The sequence below is a fragment of the Rhagoletis pomonella genome, unplaced genomic scaffold, assembly GCF_013731165.1.
Source record: "Rhagoletis pomonella isolate Grant_MI unplaced genomic scaffold, Rhpom_1.0 Rhpom_scaffold_00004, whole genome shotgun sequence".
Lineage (NCBI taxonomy): Eukaryota > Metazoa > Arthropoda > Insecta > Diptera > Tephritidae > Rhagoletis > Rhagoletis pomonella.
In genome coordinates, this window is record NW_023458558.1 from 26,196,184 (window position 1) to 26,218,342 (window position 22,159).

General features: G+C 34.4%; 1 protein-coding gene across 1 annotated transcript; it reads right to left on the bottom strand.

Moving 5' to 3' along the window:
• Nucleotides 1-1,647: 1,647 nt before the first annotated feature.
• On the bottom strand, nucleotides 1,648-18,213 carry LOC118737339 (Fanconi anemia group D2 protein). The gene is made up of 25 exons (XM_036467778.1): nucleotides 18,011-18,213; nucleotides 17,630-17,918; nucleotides 17,260-17,545; nucleotides 16,953-17,165; nucleotides 15,360-15,501; nucleotides 15,212-15,280; nucleotides 14,975-15,141; nucleotides 14,839-14,911; nucleotides 14,604-14,773; nucleotides 14,355-14,523; nucleotides 14,112-14,275; nucleotides 13,881-14,035; nucleotides 13,621-13,822; nucleotides 13,437-13,559; nucleotides 13,083-13,362; nucleotides 12,857-12,995; nucleotides 9,724-9,940; nucleotides 9,394-9,652; nucleotides 9,127-9,307; nucleotides 5,508-5,756; nucleotides 5,177-5,396; nucleotides 4,922-5,114; nucleotides 4,507-4,656; nucleotides 2,577-2,744; nucleotides 1,648-2,026 (listed from the first exon to the last, which is right to left on the bottom strand). The coding sequence occupies exons 1-25, from the start codon at nucleotides 18,131-18,133 to the stop codon at nucleotides 1,844-1,846; spliced, it is 4,584 nt and encodes a 1,527-aa protein (XP_036323671.1). The 5' UTR covers nucleotides 18,134-18,213; the 3' UTR covers nucleotides 1,648-1,843.
• Between the last annotated feature and the right edge of the window lie 3,946 nt (nucleotides 18,214-22,159).

The window sequence follows — 22,159 nt, forward strand, 5'->3', positions numbered from 1 at the left end:
GGGACATTCTTCACTGTTGAGTTATTCTTATCTAACTATGTGGAAACGAAAATGCAATTGTGGTAAACATTTTCAATGAATTTCTAACATTAAGTAACAAACACGAAACACAACCTTAAACTTCTGTAATTAAATATAACAACTTTTAGCTTTTTTTGATACGGGTGCGACAAACAAATACTGCTTAATAATAACTTATAATATAGATAAAGTACTCGCACAATTTAATATATAACACAATTTTATTAAAAGCTGATGAGTTCTACTATATATTTTTCTTACCAAACACTTGAATTATGAATCGCAAATTATTTGAAAGTACTTTCAACACAGCCTACTTTAGACTCACTCAAAAAATTTACTTAGAACTTGATTTAAAATCGTCAAAAAGGTAATAAGAATGCATTTCAAATTAAAGAATTTGTTTTTGGTCGATTCAAGATTTTTACAAATGTCTTATCCATACGTTTGTTAGTTTTATAGAGAAAATACTTTTTGCACTGAGGTTCATTTTCCCATTTATGGGAAGTTCATATGCAAAAGGGAAGGGTTCTTGAAATGATGTGTAATAGTAGATATAGTGGCGAAAATATAAATGAGGCCGCGATATTTTAACAAGTTTTGGCTATTTTTCTTATGTTTGTTTAATGACTATTGTTTTTCATGAAAGTAAAGCTAGCAAGGTGTAATTTTTTTATTTTTTATTTTTCAAAGCTGTTACGAGATTCTGATTTTCAAGAATTCTATACCAATTTTTTTCCATATAAATACATGGAATGGATATCATTTCCTGTTATTCCATTTACAAAAATCCTAGGGGGTGAGAGCTTAACATTTGCAAAAAAACTTATATTTTTACAAAAGCTAAGTAAAGCTCTTTATTAACAAAAGCCATGTAAGCGCGAGTTTCAAACTTTGTACAAAAAATAGGGAAATTTGACAAAGTTTCATCACGATTTCGAGCTTTTTAATTGGATTTCTAAGGGACGTTTTCTCATGTCGGTTTTAAAATTGATCTGCCCTTGCAACAACTTTTTCAGAACAAAATTTGTGTTTAAAGGGCAGATAAATTTTAAAACCTACATGAGAAGACGGTTCTTAGAAACATTTTGAGCATGCAGTTTTGTAGACCATTCAATTTTAGTTTTAAGGTGCAAGTTTGAAGTAGCTAGGATGATTTTTGGCAATTTGGTTTGAGTTGTTGCTTCAATACGAACTTAGACCAGGAAGTTGAAAGAAATTGCATTATATATACAATTGTTTTTATTTTTTTTTTTATAAGTGAAATTTTGGACTTTTTCGATTAGAGGCTTTACTAAAATAAGAATCGGTTAGCAGTAGAAGAAAATGCTCAACATTGTCAGCAAATACAAAACATCGACGAGAATTTATAGCAACTTTAAATTTGCACTTATACTACTAAAATCGAATGGGCTGTAAAACCGCACAAGAAAATTTTATGTCAAAAAAACGGATTGAAAAGTTTAAATTTTGGATGTAAATTTGCTGAATTTTTCTCAATTTTCTATATTAAAAAAAAAAAAAAATACTCTCCACCATAGCTATTTTTTTTCGAAAATTTTCACACAGCCATTGTTAATGGTACTAAAACATATTTATGTGCAAATGTAGTAATAAAATATAAAATAACATTTCGGGTTTTATTTAAATTATGCACAAAAACATAAAAGACTAAACGATATTTCATAAAGTGATACTGTATAAGACTTTGTTAAGACACGTTTTCCAGCACGTACTCACATTTTAAAGTACAAAATACAAAACAAAAAAAAAACATAAAAAGAAACATATACCGGTCGAATTTCGCCACAATATTATGAGTTTAAAAGCATTTACTTCGCGATGATGATTTGCTACGATTATAAGTGTTGGTAGGCTCTTCTGCGCTCTCTCGTCGGCCAGCAGATCCACCATCATCGCCTGTTAGCGTTTCATCGACGCTGTCATCGTCATCGGGTATATCTTCTTCGCTGTCGTGTTCGCTTGCGTCATTAATACGGGAGCTCTGTAAGTTTATTCAATCATACACAAACTTACAATACACCAAAAGTGTTAACTCTTCAATAAATTAAGTCGGTTTATATTAGCCCAGAGAGGATTTGGATTTGATTTGCAGAGGTACGGTTGGTTATCGGGTTTGTATGAGGAATTAGATTATGAGGTAATTTACTATGCTCCATAGTGGGTGTCCGATTTATTTATATGCATACATGCCTAGTTTAGAGTAGAAAGTTGCGAAGTCTACTTATTCTAAAAAATATGTATTTTGATGTATTTTATTTCTAACCATTTCTACTCAATGATACGCAAACTTGCCAAGTCCAAATAGTCACAGAAAGTGCAATGAGTCTCAAAGAGTATAAAAACTTTTCACCAACATTGTGGAGTTTGATTCGTATGGAGTCGTATTAGCTTGGAGTAGGCGAAGACGACTTGTATTGCTCGAAAGGTGTTTATTCTCTCCTGTAAACTTTTAAAAACCGGACTTAGCAACTTTCGGCTCTAAGCTAGCGATTTGCGATATGTTTGTATGTACATATTTGTATTTAACTTACTTGTGACAAAATTTCATCACCGTGTATATCCTTATTTTTGAGATTGCCCATTGTAAATACGGAGGAACACTTATTGGCTGTCATAAGCGCCTTTACGCGAAAAACCAATGTTTCGACAGTTTCTCGCAACGCTGGAATTTGTCCAATGATCGCTGTATTCCGGAGTGCCTAAATGTATGCGACGGAAATTTTATTCGATTAATGCTGTGAAATAGGTTTTAGGTGTTAAAAACATAAATATCAATGCGGAAATATAAGTAGAAGGCTCAAAAGATATTTTTCATTTATCCGGTTGAATACTTTTACTGTTAAACAACATTATACTTTGGGGTGGTTAGTGAATTGGCATTCGTTAGCGGATACTTAAATGCTTCTGACTACATTGATATCATAAAGAACTATTTGGAGCCCTCTTTAGATGCTCCGCTTCCTTTGGTTGCTTGTTCCATTTTTTTGAGATGTCTGTGTGCTCTGCGATAAGGCAAAGAAGAACACTTTTACAAGCCTATTCTGCGCTGGTAATAAAAATAAGCTGGCAACAAAGTATTGCCCCGTGAAATATGCAACGCCAGAATTTCCACAACTCTTCTTAGCTTAGATTCTAGAATCGCGGTGACAAGAACTGGTAACATTTTTTGGCAATAAAATTTTCCGGTTACAAAATCTGCGGTAACGTGTAGAATAGACCTGTTAGTATTAAATAACAATATTATCAAGGATATTGAAGTCCCTTTTCCCCCTTTCTGTTTAAATCTATATATATAATAACAACTTTGAAGTTGTCCGGAAATAGAATAGAAGATAGAATTGAAAGAGGCAACCTTAGACAAGTGCAAAAACAAAATAACGGTTCAATGGTGCTAAACTCCAATAAACTCGATGTCGGCAAAGATTTCTACCGATATAAAGGCTCATTGGAGACACACTAAATATTGAGAGAATTTCAATACTTTTATTCGTGAATCAACACTTTTTAACACAAATATACTTTTGGTTAGATTTTGTGCTAATTTGAAAAACTTTTTTTAATATTTGTAATATTTATCTGAGCAACACTGTATGTTTAACTACACCTTGTTTTGATATAATATTCACAATTATTTTCCTGAAAATTGTTTGCCTTATTTAGTTATGAAAAGATGTAAAGTTCATTATAACACTGTGCAACAAAAAGAAAACCTAGAGTGCGCATATATCAGATTTGATAGCTGTTGGCCATACGAACAATGCCTCATACTCAGATTTACTAGACCAATTCGTGTTCTCGAGAAAACAAATTTTCACTATCCCAAAATCTTAGTATAGCGGCCAAATTTGTTTCTCCAAATTTTGAAAAATTCATCGTGTTTTGGTTTATATTTGCTTTGAATGCTATTTTCAATAAATATAAGTAAAAGAAACGATAAGTTTTCCAAACTTGGAGAAAAAATGTGCCGCTATACTGAGATTTTTGGATCCTGAAAAGTTTTTTTTCGAGAAAACGAACTGACCTAGTAAATCTGAGTTTGTATTTTCGCACGGTTTGAAGAAACTTTAAATCAGTAGCATCAAATGGTATTGTATTAATAAATCTAAAGTAAAAAATAGTAGTTCATTAAGAAAGAGGGAAGAGGGTAGGGGGACCAATCCCCTCTGGCTACCCCACATTATTGTTGAGTACCGAAGTCATATGCAGGTATGAAATTATCTGTTTTTTCGCGACTTAGGCTTAAAAATTCTTCAACTTCTTTTTGAGAATATTTAATCCGTGCTATTACAGAATAGCCGTTTTATGTCGCATAATAACCCAAGAGTTTAATATTGTTGTTGTAAAGGTATACATATCCCCAAAGAATTTTTGGGGAGTGTTGCTGAAGTGGCAGTCTTTCACCAGATATAAATCTGGGTCGTTCCGGTTACGTAGACCCGAGTGTCGTAGTTTAATGCTTACCTTTGAATGACAGCAAATATTATGAAGAAAACGGGTTACTGTTTGTAGACTTTTTAAAAATTCACTAACTCGACCGGGATCATCACGTAATGTTTGATTAATAGCCTCAAGACCATGCTGAAGAAGAAGCTTCAGAAACTGATGCGAGTACTGTAAACAGCAGATACGAATTTTACTATTCAAAAATTGATAAAAAGTAAAGATAAAATAAAATAACTTAAAATAAAATCGAACAAAATAATGAAATCAGGAACCAAAAATAGCTGTTATCTAGAGTTTACAAGTGGAAAACGCTACCCAAATTCTGCGATTCAACGAAAAAGTTAATTCATAACAGTTATTGCATGAGAAAAATAAGAGTCAGGGGAGGATAAGTAAATTTTATTAAATTTAAAAAGTTAATTTGTGAAAGTACCTTTGTAAATAGTTGAAAATTTCGTGGCACATCTAAAGCCTTAACAATGTCAAGAAGTATATTGAACAGCTCACAACTTTTATCCCACATTTTCATTTTATCATCCCTCTGTGTGGCAGTTTTATTTATTAACTCACACAGATAACCAACCGTTGATTCGCACATAGCGCGAAAAAGTATTGGAAAATTTGCTCTAAAATTAGTAATAGGTTAGTCATTTCACATAAATTATTATTATTTGTAGCTATTACTTACTTTTTAAAGTTTGGAAAGGATTTGAGTGCACTGTCATTGCCTTTAAGTTGCTTGCATTCGTCTATTAAGGCACGTAGAACGGTACCCAATCGACGAAAATCAGAATTTTTTAGAAAACCTTTTACTAGTATATCTAAATATATGTTGCATGTGCCGCCCTTCTCTGCTAGACCTTCGTAGCTGAACCACTTTCGCTGCAAGAATTTCTTGCACAAACCACCTAGGAAATTTTTTTCATGTTTTAAAATTTCAGAAAATATTGGTGTTAGGGTAAGCAGCATCATTGTATGTACATATGTATGTACGTGAGTTATTTGCATTGTTTACTTACGTATATCTTTTTCTTGTTTTTCAATCAATGCCTTGCGTTGCCCCAACTCATTGTTCTTACTACTCTCGGTTTTGCTGGAAAAACGCTTTAGAATTTTTAGCAAGTCTTGTAAATGTACAGCAGTTTTCAAATCGGTAACAGAAACTTCGTAGTTAAGCATCACATTAAATGCTGCGGCTGCAACATCTGCCGAAGACTTTTTGCACAGACTTTGTCTCTGGGTATTATCCAATAGAACAAGCAGAGAATCTGTAAATGTTAATGTAGTATACATGTATCTTGGTACACTACTTAACACAATTTTATTTCACTAAGCATTTATGTATTTTTTTTTTTTTTAACTTCCAACTACTTATTATCTAATAGTACACTTGTATGTGTGTTTTCAACTTCTGTTTCATATTCTCGGTAACAGTGTTTATATTGAGAATACATTCGTACATTTTTCGGCTCTTTTTCACTTAGAATGTGCATTAGATAATTTAGCTTGAAATTAGTTTTCTTTTCATACGAATCCATTTTGATTGAATAAGGTTATTTTTCAGTGGTAATTGGTACTTCAGTTACAGTTTTGAAATTTTTACTTTCAGAATTCGTTCTGTAAGCGACCATCGATTGTTGACAATGTATACTGATTGCATAACGCCTAATTGTTTGTGGTGATTTTAGAGTTGAAATTGACAAAATAAACCTATTTAACTTTAATATTGCTATTGAGCTTTGTACCACGATTGTGTTTATTAGGAAAAATGGAAAAAGCAAGAAAGTCTAAGGCACTCCGCACATTAAGCTCATTAAGCTCATAATCACAGTAGTATAAGCGTTTCGGCATACTAAAGTATAAAGCTTTTATGCCGATCCCATATATTTCAATGAAGCTCTGTAGATTACGATTCAAAATCATGTTTGCGCCTAATCATAAAAGCTTCATGAATCGAAGCGCCCAACATTGTAAGGCGCTTGCAGTTTTGAAATCGTCATTTGTTTACTTTTTTGTGTTGGAAATAAAATTTATTTGTCAATTCAATAGAAAATAATTGGAAATGAACGATTTCGTGCTAAAATTCGTGCAAATTGCATTAAACCACAAGCGTTTATGCAATATTTCGGAGCAGAAATATTTGCGGAAGTGAGTGTTGCGAAAGAACGGCCAAAAAAATTTGTTATGTGTAGAAAGTGTTTATTAGCTGGTGACTTATGCAGGGCGTGCAAGTGTGCAGAAGTCAAGTCGTCATGCATTCGTTTCGGTATGATGAAACGATTACTCTACTTTGATTAGGTGCGTAATGTGCCGAGTGCCTAAGCGGTAGAAGTTATAGCAGCTATTTCGGAGATCATCCCATCTCCTCATCAGACTTCTAAGACTTCAGCAGGGATCGAACCCGCGTCATCGATGTGCAAAGTCAGAAGCGTTAACCACTGAGCTATGAACACCCCCTAAACTCTTGTTTCTAATTCCTTCTCTTATTCAACCTACTACAATCAAGTGCAGCTGATTTTCCGCTATTTAAACCTGACAGCGGAGTTGTTGTTGTCAATTCTATACATGCATTTGCTTTATTGTATAGATTCAGGCAGGCTCTTCCTAAACTACGGATTTGTCATTATTAACATTTTATTTTTAATATTATAATTGAGCTTCGAACCACGATTGGGTTTATTAGGAAAAATATACACCCTCATTGCGCGAGTCGTGTCGAATGCAAGTCGTTTTTCGAGAGTCGAATCGTATCGAAAATTTCAAGTCATTGCCTAAAAATTCCACTCGACTAGTGTATTAAAACGGAAAAACTTGGCAGCACTGTACAATTTTCGACGATTTTCGTCGTTTATTTATTTCAGCACGACAGTAGACAATGCCAATGTTGTCGAGTCGTACAATTTAGCCTAATTTGCGACTTACACAATGAGGCTGATATACATATGTACATATATACCATACAAACAGTTTAACTGACGCAGTAGACTGGTATCGAAACATTAGGGCTGTTCAAGATCTTGTGCATACGCTTTGGAATTTGCATATTCGTTGCATTTGTAAACTCACAACAATAACTGCAAATCCAAGACCACTTCCACAACATCCTGAACAGCCCGATTGTATTGTTACATTTTGGAAGTCAGCCCTTATTTCTTCCTAGGTGATTGTTGTAAGTATTAACTTGGAATAAATTAGGGTCCTTAGTTATTGAAATATCGGAGTTATCGTATTTCTAAAATTTGCCGTTACATGGAAAGTGGGCGAAGTTTTGGTCCGATTAAAAATATTTCCAACATATGGCTTTTAACTGTACTGTGTTTGGCAGAAATTGATAAATTGCTTACGGAGATACACATACGTATGCAGTCATAAGTGGGTGGTGCCACGCCCATTTGTCAAAAAAAAAAGTTTAACAACCTCATTTTGAGCTAAAGATAATCACAAACATCGATATTGTGCGAAGTAGTTTCAGTGGTTACTGATTTATCGCAGTCTTTTATTTCTTTAAACTATCCAAGTTTGGTTTGGATTTGTAAGGTGGCTACTGAGATACACCATTTGATCATAGGTGGGCAGGGCCACGCCCATTACCAAACATTTCATACTTGTGTTATTTTGTGCCAAAATTCTATCACATATTCAAAATTTCAATAACTTGGATCCAGCTGTTGCAGAAATATCGAAGTTTGTGCATTTTCGAAAATGCCGTTATATGGGAGGGGCCGTGGTTGCGGTTTTACTCCAACACCAACACCAATTTTACATAATAATAATAGATAAGTGCTTGGCCGAGATTCTAATCTGATTTATGGTGTGTGCCATGATGTTGTCACACCAAGGGGAGCGACCCACAGTTTAAGGCCGACTCCAAACAGAGATTATATAAGCTGTTTTTCACGGCAGAAACACACTCGGAGATTTACCATTGCCTGCCGATTTTTGATGTTGGCCGAGAACTTCTAACCACTACACTACAGCCGCCGCCTCGATTCATTTAGGCTGTTACAAACCACCTTTGTGCACAAGTGCGCTCGGATATAACACATGGAAGATTCAGGGACTATTAGCAACGTTTTCATGTTGTATTCGACCCTACCTACAACTTGTTCTAAGTTTTGTTTCGAGTTTACTCCGTTTTCTTCCTAGCACTGCATTATTTAGTCTGTTCTATTTTTGGAAAAATAGTCCGGGCGACTTCGGGCACGAAAATGGTTTTAATGTTACTAAGCCACAATAACATTGACGAAAATGGTTTTTTTTGCGTGCCCGTGGTTCAGGGGAGTTTATGCACTTTTGTGAGAGCATTCCGTACTTACGCTAATTTTCCCGAAAATGTAAAAAAACAAACCTATTGACTGATCTCAAATGTTATTTTTTAAATAGTTTTTAGATCAGCAAATAACGTGAGCATTCTGATATATTGTTATATGATCAGAATGAAAAGTGTAGACTTATTTGCATACTTCTTAATTATGTATAAACTAACTGGAAAATATTAGGGCTGTTAAGGATGTTGAGGAAATGGTATTGGATTTGCAGTTTAAATTGCACTTCCAAATTTGATGCTTCCTGCCATGGCAACCGTGTGCATTTTAGCATGTGCTCAAAATCCTGAACAGTGCACTTAAGCGAAATTACCTTTCAAAAGTGCCTCCGTGGCGTTTCCATCACTAAATTGTGTCCAAGAAAAGAAAACTGCTAACAAACGTACGCACATATTGAAACAGAGTTTTATGTAATTAAACTCAGTGGTGAAAAGGTCGCCATTGCTATAAACGTATTTTACACTTTCCAATTGTTTGACGATCTCTGTTGATAACTGCTTAAAAATAAAATTGAAAAACCCATATACCATTTGTTTTATAAAAATATTGCATAAGACCTATTTTTGTTGGATTTGCATACCCTTGACATTCTCTCCACAATTGTTTGCAGAAACTTGGATAAGTCGTACATAAAATATTCTGGTTTAGCGATATGCTGTGATGGCTGCTCATTCTGCAATTTTTGCGCACCAGTAATCGATTCTAATTTGCAGACTAAATCGTTTAAAATGAAGCGCAATTCAAGCAAACCAATTCGTTTGCCAATATCTTGTAATGGTAATGGATATTTCACAACTAATTCTTCACGTAATATCAACATGATGTCGGAATCCATTTGTCTGAAAATTATCGTTGAAACCCGAATATGAAAACATACACATACAAACATATTTAAACCGAATCTTGTTACCTGTATACTTCCCGTGGTCCATATAGGACATCGAACCTTTTCTTATTGTCCGTGTTTTTAAAGCGCCCAATGTTTGCCAATTTGAAGGTAGCATTGGCTTCGTTAGTTACGTTGCCTACGTGAGTGTCATTGAAAACTATGGACTCGGAGTTTAGGTCTTTGTCATTTGGATCTTTTTGTTGTGTAGCTTTTGTTGATGCCGTTGGCTTACTGCGAGCTGTGAAGGAATGGAAAGGAATGGAATAAAAAGCAAAAACAAACGTGACCGAAGTTTCCCTATTATATTGACGTGTAGTCTCGCATACACCAATTTTCCAGATCAAAAAACATATATTAGATATTTATGAATAAACTTTCTTCGATTTAAACTGGAAATTCTATCAATATTTTAAGTACTCATAAATGAAATATCATATAAATAAACTATATGTCGAAAAATAGGCATTTTTAGTAATCAATGTTATTGAAGCTCGGGAAAAATGTCGAACCTTCGGTGTCTGTCAGTCGTAGAGGGTTAAGCAAAAAACAAAACCGACTTCAATTCTCATATAAAAATTTAAGATTATCGTTCATTTCTTCATGATCCAATGATCGAATTTAAACCAAATTAGTATGGGACCACCTGTGAGGTAACACCTTTCATTAAAAAAAATATAATTATAGAAAGCGGTTAACGTGATCCAAAGTTATGCGGTAACATACATAAAAAAATTTATTCCGACGAATTCTTAACCTTCTCCTTTTTGTGAACTCTGTTAAAAATAAATAATTGAAGCTATCATTCGTGATGTTAAAACACAATTTGTGGGAACTACCTTTTTACGCCGCCTCCAAACGGCAAATGGTTTTTATGCGAAGCTTTTTGTATGTAAGAAACTACCTGAAAAAATTTTGTGTATGAACTATATTTTTATAAACAATAAGCGAAAGGAAATTAGAATAAAAAACTTTGCATACATTGCGGTGTGAGGTTAGAGGAAGCATTAGGCGAACTAAACAAATTTTCGCTGGCTTCTCTGTAGTGTTGATGAAATGTGCGCCGAGCTGTTTAAACCTTTGTCCTCCTTAAAATTTTGAGATTATTCCACCGCGTTTTTCAAGTTCCACCGCATGAGTTCCTAAAGGATAGCGTCCGATCAGTACACCTGTAAGAATCGAGAGCTGACGCTTATCCAGCAGCAGAAGCGCCCCTTCCCCGTCCGCAGAGAAAACCCGACTAGTTGCCAAAGGAACTCCTATGCCCTCCCAGGGGCATCGAGGGGACCCCGCCTATACAATTCATTTAGCTCTGCAATTTCCAATTATGTTTCTGTGCCTGGGACTCAAATCAGAATGATTGAAAATTTTCGGCTGAGTCTCAATATGTAGTAAAAATATAAGAAGCTAAAATAGTTTATAGATATAGCCAAGTTCCGGTTTTTCAAGATGTGAAAAAAGTGCACCCACTCAATTGCATTTTATTGGGATATAGCTGGGATATAGTGGGGATTTTTCGACAAATTTCGTATTTTACCAATTTTAATATTTTTTTTTCTGTAATGCTCGTAAATGAGATTGGAAGAGATTACCTAGTGGACAGTAATCTTTAGCGACCTGAAACTTGCACTTTGTTGTACTATACAATTAAACGGGCTACAAAACTGCTTACTCCAAAATTTTCTAGAAATCCTGAATAAAAAGTAGGATGATTTTTCAAAATTCGTCTACCTTGTCGACATATTAGCTGCCATATTGGATCCGTCATGTTGCATTTCGGTAACCTACCATGTGATCTTTTAAAGGTTGTGTATGTAGTAGCAACAATTTGAGTAAAAACAGTATAGTGTGATTACTTTTTTTAATTGTTACAGGCATCTTAATCTGTACTATTGAAATCCATCCAGCCATCTTCAAATTTTTTAATGCGTCACGTTGCATTCGGAAGAGTACATGAATAAGAACAATTTGAGCCCTCAAACGTTTTTCTCGAGCTCTTCAATTTTTTCAAACCGGTTTTGAATACATATCATTTTTTGTTTTTAAAGTTTTCCTGAATTTTTCATAAAAATACCTCTATTTAAGGGTGCGTTTTGATATATTTAAATCAAAATAAATTCGGGCCTAGACAATGGGCGGTATGCATAAAAAATAATCAATTGCTTTTTCTTAAAATTTTATACCTTTCACTTAAATTTATTTGAACAAATCGAGTAAAAAGTCAGAAATCTTAAGAAAAAGCATTTTAGTCTGTTCCTTTGAACTTCGGACTAAAACCTGTGGAACTGTCAAACTACAATTTTATGCTCTCAAATGAGAGTAAAAGGAGAACAGATGCTGAAGTGCATAGGAACACAAAAAGCCCTATTTCCTGTAAAAACGTCAGTCGGTTTGTTTACATGTCATTTGTACAACACTGATTTGGTTGAAATATCACTAACTAATTATTAAAATGTGTACATATTCAAATATTTCGTTGTTTATTTCCATTTTTTTACAAATATAAGGTTCTTTGCTTTCACCGCTTTCTGTTTTTGTTTGCACATGCAAATCAGCTGATCGTTTGACACTTTTCATGAACTTACAGGAAAAAAAACTCCGGACTAAATCCTATAACTTCTGACTAGGAACAGTTTCTCAGTTACTCTCTCCGTTACTCGACAAAAATATCAACAATTGCGATAAAAGTGCCGATAACAAACTCGATAAAAATATCGATTATTGTATCGACAAGTTCCGAGAATCCCGAAAATCTCTAAAATCACGAAATATTTCCCAGAATGAGTCTCTGTGTCTATCTATATATGTTTAAACAACCGGTGGGGACTAGGTCATTGTCAAACAAAGTTTTCTTTTGGCATACAATTCGTGAATATAATCAGTGGGAGTTTCGAAGATTTTCTTAATTTTTTGAGAAATTAACCGTTAATTTAACAGCTGTCAACTGACATTCTATCTAATCGTAAAAGCCCTAATTATTCGCGTAAAACATGGCCTCTCCGACCACTGTGGAAAGTTCAATTCAGGTTTTGCTTAAGTTGAACTTTAACTCTTTTTAGCACAGATGTAAGAACAAAATCGGTAAACTTCTATTACTGTGTCTCCCAAATATATGCGTGACCTACTCTCAAAAAAAAAAACTTGTTCTCATACTTGCCTTGCGAATTTTCGCTGGAGAATGCTGTGTTCGATGTTATAAATTGTGCTTGTGGCGGTACATAATCCGCTGGCGCTTTGTCTAATAATAACCGCACTTTTTCCTCGGTGGCAATGAGCTCATTCAAACGTTGTAACACCTAATGAAATTAGAAAATATTTATATAAGTCGGAGCATTAAGATATTGCATTAATTTTAAATAAAAATATATATGAATGTCAAATACCTTGTTACGTATCATCGATTCCTGTTGAGTTGAAAATGAGCTCACAGTTTCGCGCATCCAATTCACACAATGAAAATATATATCCAAAATTCGTTTTTGCAATTGTTCGTCGTAATCGTAAAATATTGCATCAGTATTGGATTCGTCGAAAAACGATGGCAGTATTATAGCGCAACCGAGTAATGCATTTATTTGTTCCAAACTGCCTTGATAACGCTGCAGATGAAGCGAACGCACTAAATTAAAGAGAGGAGCCAGAATAAGAATTGATGACGAAGACCTACAAAATTTTTAGAAAGACAATAAGTAAACTACAAGCAAAAATAATTCTCGAACAAGCTAAGCTATACATACACAGTACCCGGTTTCAATACCAACTCTGCTATATTAATAGCAATACTTGGCACTTCACTTTCCTCCATATTCTCAGTGTCCTCGACAGTGTTTATGCATTTCTGATATGTTAAATTAATTCCACTGGAATTTAAAATAAAACATAAAAATAAAAACCCCATTAGCGGATATTATAACAGCTTACAATGTGTTCGTGGGTGAATGTTCGGCTACAAAACTATTTTGAAAATAGAAAGTCATAACATCGCATAACCAAATTAAATATGGTTTGTCCAATTGTGTACAAGTGTCACGTTCACTTGGCATAGACCTACAACTACATGCCATTTCATCGTAAAATAATGCCAGGGATTCAGGACAATGTATAGCAGATGATTCGACAAGCACTAAAACGTTATATTAACGGATGTAAATTCCATGAAACCAAAATATAGTAGTAGGTACTTATGAAGTTAGCTGCCATTTTTCCCCGTCCGTCAGGCAGTGAGCTGGCGTTGGAATATGAAGTGTTAAAATCGTCATGCTCAATTATGGTGTCTTCTATGCGCGCCATGCAATCGATTAACTGCACACTTCCAATGATACCTTGCTTCTTGACACTTTAGAAAAAAAATAAAGTAAAATAAAAAACTTGGTCGAAAAACCACAAACACATATTGTTTACAGCATACTTACTGCACAGAGTGGTTTATTATTTGTTTTTTCAAAAGCATATCTAGTTGATCCTGCAGTACAGTACACTCAGATAGGGGTGGTGGAGGAAAGGCAATAGAGCAGAGCAATTCCATTGCTAAGCGAGTTTGGGAAAGTGTCAGTTCGCTTAACCGGTCCAGCAAAGGCTTGATGAAAGAGAGCGTCATATATGTAGACATGTAGGTATAAATGAATCTTAAATACATTAATGTCTTTCTAACATACCATCAATAGCGTACCCCAATTCTGTATTTCAGGGCGATATTTTCTTTGCAATTCTCTCAGTAATTTTAATGCCAGGTTAGTTAGATTTTGGGTTGATTTGTCGCACGTTAATTGAAGCAGTCTTCTCAGTATAGTGCGTTGAATAGAATCACATATTTGAAATAATATTCTGCAAATAATGTAGCGCATATAAGGCAAGAGAGTACTTGCAGCTGCTGCCAAACTTTGCATGACAATAGTTTATCTTACCCATACGAAGCCTTAGCGAATTCTGCGACTATTTTATTTTTCTCTCTTAGAAAATCATACATCAATTGCATTAAGATAGCTGTATGTTGTTCCAAAACTGCAGCATAGTCAGATTTCATTTCAATAAATATATCAACTGTTATATGTTCAAGTTTTATGCGACGCCGTAGCTAACACAAAAACAAGAGACGTTTTTAAAATAAAGTAGTTTCACAAAAAAGTAATGCCAACTTACAACATTCTCAATATACATATAGTTGTCTTCTTTGACATGTATAAGTAGTAGTACCATTATGAAATCTAATGATCTGGAAAATATATGTATACAATAAGTTGATATACTTCAGTCAATTGAATTTACTAAAACACACTTAAATTGACTGCCTGGCACTAATGATAATAGCTTTTGCCACATGGTGTAGAATTTTTTAGAGCGCACGAAGGCTTGCTCGATGAAATTGAAAAGTTCAAGCTGTGTTGTGCGCTCCATTGGCGTATTCAAGCGCCACACTAGTATTTGACGTATAGTGGTGACTAACTGTAAATGTAATTAACACATATTTAGATACTTCGTACTTGACCAATCGATCGAGCATAGGCATACTAACCTCAGTAACTTCCTCATCACTAGCCTCAGCCAAATACTTCAGCAGAAGATTTACCAATAACGGCAGAGCCTAATTATTAGAATTAATTAATAAAAAAACAGCGCTTTACTATGATGCTATAACAAAAAAACAACAGAGTCCCAATTACCGTGTTTACAAAACCTTCCTCTTTTATGTAGTCCAATATTCGATGACGCAGCTGTTCCTGCATGCTTTTTCCTAGATTGAGATTTGCCAACGACTGAATCGAGCTCACATTGAACAAATCTTTATTCAGAGGCAATTTATCTCTAGAGAATACAAATTGAAATGTAATTTCCTTCGAAACACTGGTTTTTATAAGCACGGAAGCTAACTTATTTATGTAGCGTGTAGTTAGTTCCAAATTCTATTACATATGTATGTACATACAGTCAGTCACTAAACTTTAGGTACAGCGAATTTTTTACAATACGGGCAACTATTTTTAAAATATTTTATTTTTCCATAATTTTTTATAAAAATATGGTTAATTCTACAACCAAAAACCCAAATACCAGAGATCCAAATCTTGTGCAAAATTAAAGAAATTTCTGCAAAATTTCATTCAAATATTGCACTTTTTATTTACGCTCTCTAGAAAAAAGTTGAGTCTGCAGTTTTTTAGCCCATTCAATTTTAGTATAACAAAGTGCATGTTAGAGGTAGCTAGGACTTACCATTGATTTTTAGCAATTTTTTTTTGTTAAAGGTGTCGCTCATTTTCTCCATATAAAATAATATTTGATAATTTTTTTATATGGAAAAAATGTGAGACACCTTCAACAAAAAAATTTCCCAAAAATCAATGGTAAGTCCTAGCTTCCTTATACTTGCACTTTATTATACTAAAATTGAATGGGCTAAAAAAACTCCATACTCAACTTTTTTCTATTGAACGTAAATAAGAAGTGCAATATTTGAATGGAATTTTGCAGAATTTTCTTTAATTCTGCACAAGGTTTGGAAGTTTGATTTTTGGGGTTTTTTTTTGTAGAGTTAACCATATTTTTATAAAAAATAAGCGAAACATAAAATATTTAAAAAATAGTTGCCTGTATTGTAAAAAATTCGCTGTACCTAAACTTTATTGACTGACTGTAGGTCCTTAGTGACTAATCTACCGACTTTGTAAAACACTGAATTTCAAAAAAAAAGGCATTTCTATATTAAGGTAAAGATATACATACATATAAGCATGATAAAAATATAGTAAGGTAGAACCGCTGAGAATTACTTTTACAATTCTTGACGTTTCCAAACATTTTAATTTTTAAATTTACTCACAATTTTTATTTTCAATTTTATATGATTTTAAAATGCTGGCAAACTTCAAAAAAAAATCATGGCCGACAAAATGAGAGAACGGTTCTACCTTGCTATGTTTTTATCATGCATATAAGTGTAAAATGTAATAAACAAAATAAAATTCCGAAATGGCGAAGTTGTTTTTTTGTCATAAAGTACCCTTGAATTCTGTGTTTTTTTATATTTCTGAACCACAGCAGATGGAACTATCCAATATTGCGCAATTTGGAAATTTTAATGTGCAATATTGTCGTAGTAAAAGAAATTGATGCTTTTTATTTTTAGATTTTAGAATTCAGGGTACGTTATAAATGAGCATAAAATATTATGTATTTGCAATGATCGAAGTAGGTAACTCAAAAGTAATTACGATAAAAAATATAATGAACAATTCAAAATTTATTTAAATACTCACAGTAGCATTCGGACAAAATCATCGTGTTTACTAGCTTCCAATATGAACCCAGCATGCATGATGATATCCTGTTTAGAAACTTCACTAGCTTCGTTAAATATACCCGTGATGCGCTCATATATTAATGTGCTATGCGACTGCGTAACATGACGCAGTTGGGCTATTAGCAGAGGAAGAAAGGGTACTGTACCATTTGCTAGGAATACAGGTTGTCTAAAAAGATTTATTGAAAAATAAGAAATATATATGTATGTTAATAATCCAACTCATGTTATTTTTAATTCTTAACGTAAGGTTTATTATTTACCTCTGTTTGGCAGCTTCCGATGTCTTATTTAGCAAGATATCTACCACAGCATCACGCAAGAAGTCTATCATTAGAAAGTTTACAATCATACTCTCTTGAGACTGATAAACAGAGTCATGGCCTGGAATACTGATTGTACAGCCGCTTAAGAGTTTCAAACTATATTTGCATTTTGGGGACAAAGCCTCGCTCAAACCAGATTTAAACATGTCAGCATTTTCATTATAATTTGAACATTTCAGAAACACTTCCCGAAATTTATTGACAAACGAGATATGATCGCAAGCTGCATATGCACATGCATACAAACATATTATTGTTATATTTCAATGTTATTAATCCGCGCTACATTATGCATATTTGTACTTACATAAGACAAAATTGTTAGCTTCATCCAACAGCACACCAGCTTTAATAAGCACTAATTCAAAGTAGCTCTTTGGTGGGCGGCCACTTAAGTTTCGCGACTGTGTACGTCCTAGTGAAGAGGCAATCATGCTACGTTGTGACAAATAGCGTTGAGTAGCTTCTTGTGAAGCTGGTATATTCTCTTCGCTGCTGCCCCCACCCTCCTCTAAAGTACACACATCAGCTACAACTGCAGTTGTGGAAGTTGGTCGAGTCTTTTTCTGAACTGAGGCCACATTTAAGGATGTGCGCTAAACCAGAAATGTTTTGTTTATTAAATATATTTATCCCCCATATGTACATAGGTGAGTATGTGTACAATAATTGCATATCCAAGACTTACAGCAAACTTAACCGATGCATTTTCATCAATTGAACCCAAAGGCCTTTTATTCTCCATAGACCCCGATGCTTTGGTATCTTTGGCGGGTTTCGCACCTTTATTAAATTTGCGATTCTTATACATTCTGTTTTCAATTATATTATATACAAAAAGTTTATACAAAATTGCCCGCGTAACTTCAATTGGACTTTGCGAAAACCCTCGCAGGGATGTCGGAAAAAACCGATGTATCGAAAATATCGATGTTTTGCTTCGTTGCATCGGCATGTATCGATGCATCGTTGGTTCGATGTTTTTTGAAAACTGACATTTCTAGTACAAACGTACCAACCCAACAACCATTTAAGGCCTTGTCTCCACAGGAAAACACTAATGTGATAACCATGTCACAACACATGATTCAATAATGAAAGGTTTTGTACAAGGCGTATTTAACAAGGTGGTGTTGGCCGTATATAAGTAAAAAATTACACTAACAAATTATACGCTGATGTCCATACTGTCATTGGTATGAGTTACAACAAACACATCATTTTGACGTAATGGCCTCCACGGCGAAAAACTCAGCTGGCGCCCCAACACCACCTTGTTTAATACACCTTGGTTTTGTAAGAAAAACTTTCTCTCGCTCTAATTTTATCAATGACACTCCCACCCTACTCCCAAAAACAAAAACAGTGATATTTCTTTTCCAAATTTCTTTGCAGGTTTTAAGAACATTTTAAAATTTTTAGTAGTGAAACTTTTACTTTTTAAACTTGAAGAAATGTTTGTTCTTCATTCGCTGGCGACAACAAGACGAAATGGGTGGATTACAGAAATTCAATGCAGGCTAAAGAGACGAAATTCCCTTAAATGCCGAAATGTCTTTGTCGATATTCGTGGAGACCTATTAATTCTGCCAAGGCGCTGTAAAGTAAAGCGCGCAATGGTTCTGGTAAATGAGCCAACGAAGATATTTAGGTATTGACCTACGCAACACAATCCTGCAGTGGAATTCTAACAATCGCTATGCTAAATTTCCATCGCTAAAATTCTCTAAATTAACAGCCGCGGGGCCTAAAAGTGCGCAATTTGCAAAAGTAACAGAAGCAAAGTGTAATCAGGCAAATCTGGCAGTATGAGGGGCATGTAACTAAACGTTGCATGTTGTTAAGCGCGCCTGCTATTCTTTTGGAGACCTTTAGCGATCAAAATTAGCGATAGCGAATGCTGGAATCCGGCTGCTGGTATCTCCGAATGAGACTTTGACGCAATATAATATTAGCAAACCGCGTCCATGGGGCCAATCGTAAAACCCGACAGCTCGGTTTAGTCAATGGCGCGATATAATTGCACACTTACGGCACTTCTCATTTGACGATGGAGATCACGTTTCCTGTCTCAGTCGTTCAGTAGCTGCGTGTCCTTTTTATTCTTCCTGTCGTCCGGCACGAAGCGCCAATCGCGACTGTATAAGCCAATGTTTAATATTCTGACAGCGGCATAATCTCCCCAGAACACTAAAAGTGCCATATCAAAGAACTCGAGTTAGCATATTCGAAGCAATCGAGCCATAATCGCGAAAGAATCGTAAGCTCCAAATGTTTTTATTTGGCGTTTTTTAATCAAAACTCCATAATTTTTCCACAAAAAAATAGCTTCTTCATATCTATCTAATGTAAATGGTACCGCAAAGAATTTACAAGGCAGACAAACAATAAAAAAAAATAGCTCTGAGGGGACCATCCATTCTTGAGTTATGCGCCGTCTGACGTACGCAACTTTGGTATATTCATAGCAAAATTTATTTTTAATAATAATCAGGGGTTGTATTTGATGTAAATAAGCTGGTGTAAATTAATTAATTAAATCAAATTCGTTTTTGTATTAAAACACCACGATGCACCATTATCCACGCTTTTTTGTAGAATTTCGCTACGATTTAGGAAGTGTGATTGAATTCTTCCCCTTTTTCTCCTGCTTCCAAAAACCATCCCTGTGGGTGGGAGTGTCAAATTTTAGAAAATAGCTACTTACAAAACCTTTAATAATTGAATCATGGTCACAACATATACTTCCAATGGAGACCGCCCATGATGCAATAATACAAGGTGGTATCAGTTGTGACAGCTCGATTTGACACTGCCTTAGCTCAGTAGAATAAGAAGAAAAACGGGAAGAAATTAATCCCCATTTGGGGGAAAAATATAAGATTTCATATTTTCTCCTAAACAAAATTAGCTTTTTTATAGTATATTCGCAATGAAATGAAATAAAATAAGATATAATACCTTTTTGAGAAAACAAAATGCGTATACTGAGAAAAAATAAAAAAAATCAACTGTATTATTAGGCAAAGAATTGTTAAAGAAGTAACACTGTTTCAGCTAAGGCAGTCAATATGGTGGAATTAGAGCGAGAAGTTGCCAACCGATAACACCTTGTATTATTGCATCATGGAGACCGCCTATTTCTCATGGGCTGCAATATATGTTAGCGCTTATTGCTTGACATCTATTGCAGGCAATTCGATAGTTTGACAGCCATATTTGCATTTGAAAGAAAGCATGCTGGTGGTAACATCGATGAAATTTTGATATTGAATCAAAATAAAAATCTGTTCCCTATAGGACTATTTATGATTACGTCTTAGGAAATTATTCAGCAAGTTTTTTAAAGGTTTAAATGTTTTTAAACACCGAAATTGAGAGAATGTTGTCTGGTGGCTTCATGCAGCAAATGCTTATTTCAAGACATCAAAGTGTACACACACAAAAACTTGCAATCATATTTCTCGTCAAAATGACGGTTGGTTGGCCATCGGTGTTTGCCTGTGGAGTTCTGCGGTAAGGCCGGTCCACATAGGGATGCAAATTTTGAGCAGTAACATTGATACATGGATGTTTCGATGCATCGGAGAAAAGAACATCGAGGCTAAAATACATCGCCAGAGAATCATCGATATATCGATGGTTTCCGATGTTTTGCAATTTGTTAATTTCTAGTTAAATTTAAAGCAATACTGAATACTTTAATAATTATGAATGTATTTTATTATCCTTTCTATACCCTTTCTATTATTAGAATCAAAATGCATACCATCGTAAGTTCGTTCGGGCCTAAAGATCCTAGGCCTGATCTTGTTGAAATTCTAAAGGGTGTTTGGTTCTGTGTTAACGGCTAGGTTATTAGCATTCAGAATGAATCCAACAATTTTATTGAGCTTGGGCCGCTTTTTATGAAAAATGTTGTGGAAAAGCAACAACAAAACAATCGATAAAACTAGAATGGACACCGAAAAGTTATCGGTTAAATCTGAGATTATTTTATAATTACAGATTAACAAGTGACGAACTTTATATGGCTAATCTCTTTTCCTAATTATAGATTAAGGAGTTAAGCTCGTTATAAGGTTTACACAATTATAAGTTTATACGGTTTACAATGCATTTATAAGGTTTGATGAATACCCTTATTATTTAATTTTTGTTGGTAATTTTCCTCTTTATGTATATAGCTCTAGTTTTTCACTTGATAATTATAAATTCGTTTCTCTATCACTTTTTACGTATCTTCGCGTCGGATAGAGACGAGTTGGTTGTAAATTTTTGCTTATTTTGTATGTAAACACACTCAGTTCACAGATGTAAATAACCAAAAGTACTTTCAAATTCGTTAAAATCCACTTAAACAAGTAATTAAATACTTTTCAACATGAATTAGCAGAAAAGTGCACTTCTTTTGTTTACAATTTGGTTGCCAAACACACTACAGCTGATCGTTTGACACATTTACCAGAATTTACCAGCAAAAAATTCTCGGACTAAAACTGGTAACTTCTGACAGAGAGATAACCGTATTTACTCTCTTTTTTGTCCTCTCAATAGTCAGAGAACCGAGTACGGAATCGATTTCCAGTAAAATCTGACTGATTCTGACTATTTCTGACTAGTCCGGACTCGTACGGGATCGCAACTATTTTTTTGGTGTTTGTTGGGATAGTACGTTCTCTGATTGAACCGCCATTTCAGTTATTCAATTGTGCAAAAACAAGTGAGAAAATTTAATTCGCTCCAAAAATCTCCGTTAGAAAAAACATAATTAGCGCAATTCAGTAATTAATTTTGAATTTTGCTAATAAAAATGCTCTGCCACGAAAACCTACCC

Bases quoted from the DNA above. Each gene is read 5' to 3' on its own strand.
- LOC118737339 (XM_036467778.1), bottom strand. From the start codon at position 18,133: ATGTATAAGAATCGCAAATTTAATAAAGGTGCGAAACCCGCCAAAGAT. The intron at 14,036-14,111 runs GTAAGTATGCTG...TTTTTTCTAAAG, and splicing joins ATAATAAACCACTCTGTGCA to TGTCAAGAAGCAAGGTATCA. The intron at 5,757-9,126 runs GTAATTTCGCTT...TAACATTTACAG, and splicing joins CACGGAGGCACTTTTGAAAG to ATTCTCTGCTTGTTCTATTG.